The following is an 11,297-nucleotide window of genomic DNA, read 5'->3' on the forward strand; positions in this document are numbered from 1 at the left end:
AACATCGTCAGAAACATCAGAAGAAATTTCATCTTACAGAGCAACACCCCCCCCCACGACTTTAACCCCCTTAAGAAGAAGCATGAACATCTTTCATGTACATCGTCCCTTTTGCTCTGTAAGGCCAGGCAGTGTACTTCACGACATATTGGAACTTTCCGGGTACAGTCAACGACCCAAATGTGTTGAGACCCCCCCTGTGGATCAGCACCCTGCCAGGCCACCTGTGAACAGTTTCATTCTACCAGTGGCCATGTTTAGTATTCCCCTTCCTGGGGTGACCGTGGCGTCGCAACCCCCGGACACTTTGCATACTGTATGCAACGGCACGGTACACCTTCCGTTTTCGCATGCACAGCGTACGAAATGTGTCGCCATACGATGTGTGCCGGAAATATGCAATGGCGTCTGCTGTGAACTTTCGGGGGCCTATCATAAATATCCCCCCCCCCCCCCCAGTGTCCGCCATTGTACAACGCATATTTTGGGGCTTGGAAACGCTACTTGGAGTGGCTCTCCATGGACTACCCTGTGTTCGCCCGCCCCACTGCCAACGTTTTTTTCATCTGACCTGTGCTGAACAGTATTCCTGAACTTTCCACACCGGGATTCGAACTCGGTCCCCCAGTGCAATTGTGATCGGACCGTGCATCTCCCGGAACAGTGCTTCGTACCCCAGGACTCCGGGGTTTGAGTGTATCTGGATTGCCCTGCCTTATGATTTCGCAGGTCATAGTGTGCCCACATTAGTGCGCTACGAACGTCAATAGCAAGTGAAAATTTATTCTTCAATTATATTCTTCTCTTCGTGTGGTTGCGGATAGCCAATACTGCTTGTGTTGTTTCTTTTATTGGCTTCAGTGCATCCATATCAATGCCGTGCAGTCCAGTGGAGACAGGTGTTTACCACGGTCTTTTTGCTCTCGCCTCGAACTGTCAACCTGAGAGGGTGGCAGACTGCGAGCATACGGCCTCAAGGTTTCTCACGGCTTACGTTCGGTGCTTAGTTAGCAGTTGTTCAGATGCCCTTACCAATCTCTCCAAGTTGTTATGCGAAACGCAGAAGCCATTCGCATGTCTCGGGTGACGATCCAGTGTGATGAACTTTCCGCTTACTCCGCGGACCTGCGAACAACACTTGCTATCGCATGTTGATATACCGTCAGCATATCTCATTACGAAAGACTCTTCTAGCATGTGGCTAATGAAAACAAAATACTTTATTTCAGCAGTCAAGCTTGAGCTTAATTCTGTTCCATTTAATTTTCGGTGAAGGGTCTCCGACATTTTTTTTTTTATTATTTTATTTTATTTTATGTAACCTTTTTCATGTAATAAAAAAAAAAAACTTTTAAATTTTGGTGAATGGCAGAAGGTTCAATTTAAACTTTTAATGATTACAATTTCAATTTTAGAAATTGTCTCGCAAGAGGGGGTGTCGTACCATACCCATTCGATTAAGAAATATTGACCCTGGCAGACCTTGTCAGCTCCTGCTCAGAAATGTGTTGGGTAAGCCTTTAACAGGAAATGGTAAGAACACTGGCCTTTGGCAAGAGGTGACAAGAGGCCAAGCGAGGGTTTAAATAGGTGCACATGAGAGCGACATGAGGTCTTTTAATCTGGAATCATCGGAGAAGCAGGAGCTACTGGTCTTATTTCTAAACCGAACAGGGTAAGCTAGTCTACACCCATTCTGCCATTCGCATTGCTCACTTCAGTCTAAAACGAATCATGAGTCTATTTTAATGATAAGTTAGATATTTGTACCTGCCTGTTCAGGACTGTCTCTACCATCAACTAGTACTAATCGGGAGGGGCAAGTTACATCCCTATTTAAGATCCCCGCGTTCAGATTGGAACGCTACGAGTTTGCCGAGGAAAGAAAGTCGCTCATAATTTTTACAAGGTAAAAAATGATAATTCCGAGCGCATGGGTTGCAACTCTTAATTTGAAGGGGGTTTGCAATGCTGCAGCCAGCTTAATTCTGATCTTCGCCACCTGCCTCTGTGCTGCCACCAAAACGGTATGTAAACAGTGCAGTGGAGCTCAGTCAGCTGAAAAAGATCTAGTCTGGATGCTGCCCCAACCAGGATACAATATCCAAGCAGCCAGAAGGAAGGAGGAGGAGAAGAAGAGAAGCAGATAACGTACCCACCAGGTCTGCTCAATACAAGATTGGTGTGTTAGCCTTAGGTCGTGGCAGTCGAAGCCCAAGTCTCGTGAGTGCTCCCAGACCTATCCTTTGTACCTCACACAATGCTTGATGTTGATTGTGGGTGCACAGCCCAGCCAATATTTTAAGAAGCAATAACAACAATAATCCTCCAATACGCTAGAATCACTGTGTCTCACGTGCTTCTAAACCTTGACATTGATGATCACTAAACTTTTCGTAGGCAATGTCTGTCTGTCTGTCCTTGTCAATTATTGGTGCCGGTAACTACCAGAGCTAAAAATCTAAATTTTGGGGGACTTTCAGAACTACAACTACCAAATAGTAACTCGAGACTGTCTGACCATGAGTGATTTGTTGATGTCTTGGAAACCAGTAAATACTAAGATCGAAAATTTTCTGAAGTTAAATATCCTGCTAATAGAAATGTTAAGTAACATATATTTCTTTTATTGACCAATCCATGGTATTCACTCTAATAAGCTTAAGTTTCATTTTTCTGTGCACTTTTTATTCTCGATCGATTTCGCCACCTGTCTGATAGCTTCGTCAGCCATCTTGATTTTCTTGAACCACGTACCTTGCTATTTATTTTCAAATGTCTTGATGTTTCATTTGGCATGTCTGGTCTAAACCAATTCTCTACTCTGCATTGAAACATTGACAATTATTTAATGTCTTAGGAGTTCAGAGAAGTTATGGATCTAGCACTGTTTCTTCTGTACATGTGTGATGTGCCAAATTAATGTCTCTTTGTGGTATTTTTCATCAGTTACCTTGGACTGGGTCTTCAAGCAGCTCGCAAGGGGATCATGGGCACAGGCAATCCTAAAGATGCAACAGTGCTAAAGAGCGAATGCATAAATCCCATAATCAATACAACTTGGACTTTTGGTGGAGTTACATACAGTGTTACGTAAGTATTTTTCAGAAGGAAAATAACTGAAAGGGGGGGGGGGGCTTAGTAGCAGCTTTCTTTAACATTAGTTTCAGTTTTGCATCATGATTCATTTGTTGTAATTGATATTAAAGGATAGAGTCCCGATAATTAGGGATGGATGGGACCAAGACTAGAATTACAACAAACTCTGATTATACGGAATAATGACCTACAAGAAATTGGAACATGTGAAAGAAAAAGAAAACTACAATATGTAAAGTAACTCTGATCAGTATTGTTTTGAATATGGTCCGGAACTTTGTCCTGTAAACCTGTAAAATGTATGTGCAATTATGTCATAAAAATTGAAAAATATGTCATAAAAACTTTAAAATGTCTCAGAAATGCAGAAATATTCCAAGCCAAAAAATAAGCACAGCAGTACTTTCGAATTTCTCTTCATAGGGGAAGTCAGTATCTTCCAGGGAAGATCGACTAAGGTGGGGGTGGGGTATTAAATTAAGTCGGAATCCCTTTAACCGAAGAATGTAGTGGGGAAAATACTGAAAATATCGTGAGGTTCACTGGAATTATCCTAAGTTTCTTTTCCTATTATGTCAGATTTACAAACTGTGTGGTGGAGCAGTCTCACGTCACTACTTGCGCAGAGACTTGTTTTCGTTTGCCTACTCCTGAGATAGTCGGGAAAGAGTATACTCACTGATACATGCATGGCTCAAACAACAAGTGATCCCGTATTTCATTGCCAATAGAGTAGGGGCTGGAATGTACCAAATGTTATTTTTACTTTTGACTGATTGTTGAGAGAAGCGAAAAAAAAAGGTAAAGAAATAAGGACAATTGAAACTCGTTTACTTCCTGCCTGGTGATTCTCATGCCAGCACAACAATGACTGAAACATTTTTCCTCAATAATGTTCCCATGGCAATCAATTTGTCCATGGTATAAAAAAGGGGGGTTATTATTGTTCTGTACTAGTCAGTAAGAAAAGACTGCATCTGCTTTTAATTTCTTTGTCCGTAATTTCCTTATCATGCCATCGATAATATAAACTATCTGTTGCTCTAAAAGTACAAAGAATAAATTACGATATATAACCGATTACATGTAAGGCAATTATGAAATTATATAAAAATATGTCTTATTACTAGAAATTTGAAGAAATATGTTGTAAAAATGCAAAATTGGTAAAATATGTCAAAATATGCCTTATCAAGTTTGTCTGTTTTGGCTAATTTTTATCAGATACATAAAGATATCACCTCAGTATTCGATCCGTTGCCAAATAAAAAAATATGTTGTAACATAAAGTCCCGGCCTCTAGTTATGAATATTGTACTTAACATTGCTCAGTGAAGTAGTAACATTGATGTTAGGAAAATGAAATGAAATTGTATGTTCTGCTTCAGGATGTTGCATCGTTTCCAAGCAGCAATGCCATGCCATCATCTGAGTAACAGATTGTCACTAGGTGTTGCCTCTGTCTGTTGTTCTATAAAGCACATTGCCACCTCCAATACATCGTAGGGATTTGTTTTGGTTTTGTTAAGGTTTTTTACCCTGGATTATTGACACTGCTGTATTTATTATTAGCTGGCCCCCGTGACGGGAGTGGTTAGCACATCATGCTACGATGCCAGGGGTCCCATGTTTGAATCTTGGCATGGGCGTTTGAGAGTATCCATTTATCAATTTCATCATATCATCACTCATCCCCATCTCGCTAATTAGCCAAAAGTGGCACAAAAAGTGACGTAAAATAAAGCCAATCAATCAATGTATTTATTGTTAGTTATGGCTCATACTTTTTACACAAGTAGTTTTGAAGTGAAATAGGCTGTTGCATGGTGCATGTGAAGTGGAATGTAAATAACTTTCATCACAACAAAAGAACATGTAACTAGAATTCATTGGAACTCTCCCCAGGGGTCCTGAGAAGCCAACCTACGAGGACATCAAACCTAAGAAAGGAGAGGTGGGTGAGAAGCGGCCGATTGTCAACAAGGAGCTTTGTACAAAGCTGGTCAGGGGCTACGTGAAGGATAAAGTACATGCACCAGCAGAACTCAGCGGCAGGGAAATCAATGCATTCTCATATTACTACGATCGTGCTACAGAAGTTGGCTTAATTGGTAAGTACAGTATTTCTTGAAATCTAAGGTGCACCTTTTCTTTATAATACTGCATGGTATTGTGATAAAAAAAAAAAGTACCAGTATTACCGGCATGTAAATCTGTGCCCCTTAAATTTTAAGAAATTTTTTTCTCAAAAGCTGAAGCAATATTAAGGTGCATTCAATGGCATCTTGAATTCGAGGAAATACAGTATATTACTTTTATTTTTTTTATTTTGAAACAAATTCTTTGTGATAGTGCTGAGTTCAACAGGGTACTCCACTAAACGTTTCAACTCTATTGAACCAACATTTGTCCAGCCACCTAACACGACTCTATACACATAATCCACATAAAAAGAAACACAGAATAGAAAAGCCTAGGTAAGAGGAAATGAAGGCTCGTTCCACACAACAAACGTGCATGTAAAGATGTACAGTGAATGAACAGAATTATGCCTAGTTTCATTTAGGTAAGATAAAGTAGTACATAAGTGATACATATGAATAAAAATAAAATATAATCGAGAATTAGCAAGATACGGGAGACAAATATAAAGATGAAAAATGAAACTAGGAAATTATATAATAAAGAGTTAAGTCAGAGGTGAAAGTATTTTAGCTACTATTCATGAGTGCTTTTACATAGTGCAGACTATACATGCCTAAATACAATACATATTCACACTGTAAAACTCATTGATAGAGATTCCACGTGTAAAACGTTCAATGTATTCCTAGGTCTGGCTAAACGCTATCATTTAAACACAAGTTTTGCCTTATTGAAAGTCTTAACCAATGCATTTCCTTCCAGATCCTTTCACGGGAGGAGTGATAACAGTGCAAGATTTCGTGAAAGCTGCAAAATCAGGTATGTTGGAATTGGGTAATTTCTTGCTTCTCGAGTGAGTGTGATGTGATCAATGCTTTCTCTTAAACATCCTTCAGTGTGGCAACTCTTAACCCCCCCGTTTTTTCCTTCACTCAATTTCTTGTTCACATTCAGCTTATGTTGAATGTTGGAGTTCTCATTAGTTAGTTTCGCTGTTGTATGATTTGGTTTATTTTACTTTACTGCCACTGATTGTTAATCACAAAGATGAGAATGAGTGACAATGTAATGAAGTTGATGAAAGGACACTCACGAAGAACACCCATGCCAGGATTTGAGCCCAGGCCCCTGGCATTATGACCTGCTGTGCTAACCATCCTGCCGTGGAGGTCGGCTCACTGGTGTATGAAGAGAAAATATAAATATACTTTACAGCACATAATGGTGTGATGGTAATATATATTTAACTTATTGAAAAGTTAGTGAAACTTTGAGGTTCGACCAGGGATCAAATTTCACTTTGTGGCCAGATTGCCTAAGACCCAGTTTCAAGCCTGATTAAGCCTGTAATGTTTACTAACTTTTCAGTAAGTTGAATATATTACCATCTAAAGTTTTAGCATGTATATATAAAATTTTTAGCAGTTTTCTGTTCCTAAAGCCACATTTGTAAATTTTAGAACTTTGAGAATGAGAATGTTACTTGCCAGGAGAATACTTTTATTTGAAACTAATAAAACTGATATAATTACTGCAATGTCCACACTTGTCAGGTGAAATGATTTAAATTATTTTTTTAAAATTTAAAAAAAAAAATATTTGTATATTTCACAATATTTGAGAAATTAAAATAAATGTGCATTGTGCAATTTAATTTTCTTGTGAACAGTGTTTTTATTTATTTATAGTGGAAGTAAACAAACAATGTATATAATTAGTTTACAATGTGCATGGCTACTGATGCAACCGTTAAAGATTTCAAAACAGACTCTCTCTCTTTGTGAAGATATTTGATGAACATTTTCTCTCCACAGCCTGTGGAAACCCAAATGCTGATCAGCCATTCATGTGCTTAGATCTTAGCTTCATATCAGTATTACTTCATGATGGCTTTGGGCTGAGGCCAGAGACTAAATTGCATGTAAGTACAGCTATTTGGAAAGTTTACTTTTATGGTGACTATCTTTCTTGTCAACCAAAGTTATCTATTCACCGATCTTATTGTAGTGGGAGCTCTGTTATCATATTCATTCATTGCTTCATTTAATAGTTTATTCATTGCATGCCAGTAATGGAAGTCTGTCAGTAGTAGGATTATATCAGCAAGCAGTGACATATTGGTAACGTCTGTACTTCAATGCTCTTAGGAATCCACAAAAAAACACCTTTTGTATAGTACAAAATAATGCAATTATTCATGTATTGAAAGTGGGTTTTATTCCAGTTTTCTCAAGTTAACACCAACAAGATTTACACTTTGAAATAAGTTTTGAAGCTTTCTTGGTGAAGAAGGATAAACAGGTTCTCTTGGGCTATTAACCAGGTGAGTTCTCTAAAGGTTTTTGAGTTTGGAAATCTTTCCAGAACTCACTCAGTCCCGAGCCCAAGAGAAGCTATTCATGAAGATTTTCGCATTCTTACGTTGTAGCTAATTACCATAAAAAAAAGGTAAAGTGATCCCCTGTGCTTAGCATCACTCCATGAAGACGTATAGGGGGTGTGGGGGTAACACCCACACTTGCTTGATCCCGTCGTGAGTGGGGGTGATGTGACCCCCCAGGGTTTCCCCCAGGTACCCATGTTATTTGGCGCTGGGTGGGCGCCGGAGCCACTTCCGTTAGAAAAGTTCCCGAATTTGAACTGGCCGGGGATCGAACCCGGGACCTTTAGCATGGTAGTCAGCCGCATTACCGACTGAGCCACTGCGGCCACTAGTTACCATCAGAGAATGTCAAAATCATGTTTCCACCCTTTTTTTTTCTTTCTTCTTTCTTTCTTTAATTCAAATTTGTCTTGCCATTTAAGTTTGTAAATATCTTGGAAGTGTGCACCTTAAAAAGGTACAGGAACTTGTAGTAGTCCCCAGGATATGTGAGCATGTTTTATGTGTATATTAATATCTTACCGTGTCTGAAGTCTCGTAATATGAATTAGCATTCTTGTTATTACTTGTTGAAATATTGGATTAAAACCAAGTATGTGCCATTCATACCAACAAAATGAGTGTAAAGGTTGCATATTTTTCAAAATCATGTGTGCACAAATCCTTCATGTTTTGTTCTGTTTCAGTTGGTGAAGAAGATCGATGGACATGAACTCAGCTGGGCTCTGGGAGCAGCGTTTCACATCCTGCAGAATGGCTTATGAGGCTGGTTTTTAGTGTAGAATTCCAAAGCTTTGAGGATAAAGTGTTGTTTTTAAAACTGCAGGTAGAGGTGAAAATGTGATATTTAAAAGAAGTGCCTTTTTATACACTCGCCAATTACAGTTTTGATACTACTGCTATTGTTGGACATAAGATTGTTGTGTTTAGAAGTTGTACAGCTACAGTTGTTAAATAGAAACCATATATTTTATAAAGTGTCATGGTATTCACTCTGTCACCGTTCTTCGTTTATTAGGATAATAGGTGGAATAAATCTTGCAGGCTTGTTTTTTTTTATACCAGTGCTTAAAATTGAACCTAAATGAATTGTAAAATATAAAATTAGCATTATTTGTTGTTTTTAACAGTGTTTGTGATTTCCACATTATAAATTGTTTGAATGTCTATATTAGTTATGCATAAAAGTTTGTTACAATGAAACTCAGAATGTTTGGTGAAAGTGTGAAGTAATGAGTTAAGTTGGAATACAAGAACAAGAATTACTCATGTTAAAAATAAACTATCTGCTTCCTTAAGAATTATACATGTAGATAGAAATGAAAAATACAGCGAAACCGTGTTTATTCTGATATATTTGTAGTGAGAGTATAAACAGATTTTTCCGGTTATGTACGTATTTCTTGATTTAATTTACCTTTTTTCTGGTCACACGTGCTTAACATCCATTAGGAAGTATGATGTTTAAAAATATTTAATACTGCATTTACATTCAATATATTGAGAATTGTGCCAAAAAAGTGCATAAGTAGGTGAGAAAAAATTTGAGAGTAAGAATTTTTAAAGTTGATAAAACAATTTTTGTTGTGGTAGAGAATTGAAAATGCATGGCAAACTAAAATTGCATACTAAGATTTACATATCTTCACAGTTTACTTCCCACAAATTGAATGCCCTTTAGGATGAAAGTATATAAGTAGGTCTTCCATTTACTCATTAATCAAGTTACTCTCCTGTTCTGTTCAAAGGGCTAAATACTTCTGTTGCAATTACATAGTAATTTCTATCTTTGTGTGTGTATACATATATGTATATTAATAATGCTATGATAAAGCATTTTCTTCTAGTCAAACTGCATCAATTCAATTCTTAGTTTCGAGAAGAGAAAAATGTACACTTTTATTTACAAATTGTATTTTTTAAGTTTTGAATATTCCACTTATGCTATAGTCGAGAACTGTATTAAGAAATAAATCCACAATTGGTTGAGAAATAAGTAGTTTTTTTGTTGTTTTTTTTTTTACAATATATGTAAAAAAAATTGAACATTGTAGATCAGTGGTTCAACATCAAGGTTCAGGTTTGAAAATTCATGTTTTAATGATTAGTTAGTGTGGAATGGTCCCAGCACTTACAAGATTTCTGTTTTACATCAGTCTATCTTCATATTCATGAAGGAATTGGGAGCATAATAATCAAAATTTCCGTTTGTTAAAATATCATTCTGAAGCTTGCCGGTTGAAATGCTCATCCACTGCAACTTCTACCAAATGCAGAGCCGAGTAATGAGAAATTTCCACTCGGTTCTCTACAGTCAGCAAGGCAACGGCACTAACTAGTGGTCAGTGCACCTTCACTAACTTTCCACCAATATCAGAGGGGGGGGGGGGTATCCCAAGTGAACAGCTGGAGGTGCAAAGTCCACCATGTCTCAATGAAATTATGAAGTATAAAAACCTCTAGACATGGTAAATTGGCCCACAACACTTTGGACACCATCGACGCTGATTCAAGAGACCACTCTGAGAGAGCGCAACATCACGAGGCGGCAGTCCAGACTACAGAGAGCCAGAAGCCAGACAGTCTGGAAAAGTAGCACTCGTGATAAGCTGCTGAATCTCCCATCTCTGTCAACATCTAGGCCAGCACACTCTCCAGCAACTCTGTCCAACAAACACAGCTGGAGGGCCAAAACATCGAGCAAGGGGCAAGTAGCATTCAACCGACTAAGGCTCCCAATATCCTTCGTCCACACCATTCAGGCTAGAGGTTGTCCAGCAAAACCCAAATTGAAATCTTAACTTTAACCGAGCTACATCCTGGTGCGACTCCATCCCATACCTAACCCGATGTCGACACAATATACGAGGTGTGGCTAGAAAAAAACTGGATTGATGTTGCTGTTGACAAACAGCAAGCACGTCAAGGTCAAGCGGTGCATGAGTGATATCCTGCCTATCGACTGTGCAATTTCCCAGGGTGCGCGGTGCTCAGTTCCGCTGTAGCTTGTCGATGAAGTGAACCGTACATCTGTGCTCCTTTGGAAAAATGTTAAATGTGAAAGTGGAACAGCGTATCAATGTGAAGTTTCTTATGAAACTCTGAAAATCCACCACAGAAACTTATGGTTTGTTGAAGGAAGTATACGGAGATGAGAGTTTATCACGCATGCAAGTGTTTGAGTGATTTCAAAGGTTTAAAGAGGGATGAGAAGTGATTGCGGACGACTCTTCCGGACAGCCTTGCAAATGTCGGTGAATTGATTCGAGAGGATCGTCGGTTGAGTATTCGAGCTATTGCAAAACAATCAACATTATTACATTAAGGTGCCGACGTCCCTTCGTGAGCCAGTAAGATGATGTCGACCTGATTTGTGGAAAAGCAAGTCATGGATTCTTCATCAGGACAATGCTCCTGTCCATACGGCATTGTCAGTCAAGGCTTTTTTGGCCAAGCAGGGGATCCCAGCGTTAGAACATCCACCCTATTTGCCGGGTATCACTCCGTGCGACTTTTTTTTATTCCCAAAGGTCATATCAGCACAAAAAAAACAACAGATTTACGACCGTAGAACCTGAGAAAACAAAAGTGACTGAAGTTATGAACATTGTTTCAGAAAATGATTTCCAGCACTGCTTCCAGAAATGGAAGATTTGTATGGAGCGGTGTA

General features: G+C 38.7%; 1 protein-coding gene across 4 annotated transcripts in view; it reads left to right on the top strand.

The window, feature by feature from the left end:
* Window positions 1–9,018, top strand: part of LOC145979040 (ectonucleoside triphosphate diphosphohydrolase 5-like) — a 45,661-nt gene extending 36,643 nt beyond the window's left edge. For all 4 annotated transcript variants that reach the window (XM_083112118.1, XM_083112120.1, XM_083112119.1 and 1 more), the window contains exons 8-12: window positions 2,950–3,093; window positions 5,005–5,210; window positions 6,007–6,063; window positions 7,059–7,165; window positions 8,314–9,018. In XM_083112118.1, coding sequence (XP_082968244.1) covers window positions 2,950–3,093; window positions 5,005–5,210; window positions 6,007–6,063; window positions 7,059–7,165; window positions 8,314–8,391 — 592 coding nt within the window. In that variant the 3' untranslated portion in view covers window positions 8,392–9,018. The remainder of the gene's footprint in view (window positions 1–2,949; window positions 3,094–5,004; window positions 5,211–6,006; window positions 6,064–7,058; window positions 7,166–8,313) is intronic.
* The last annotated feature ends 2,279 nt before the right edge of the window (window positions 9,019–11,297 follow it).

The sequence above is a fragment of the Lepisma saccharinum genome, chromosome 25, assembly GCF_977018435.1.
Source record: "Lepisma saccharinum chromosome 25, izLepSacc3.1, whole genome shotgun sequence".
Classification (NCBI taxonomy): Eukaryota; Metazoa; Arthropoda; class Insecta; order Zygentoma; family Lepismatidae; genus Lepisma; species Lepisma saccharinum.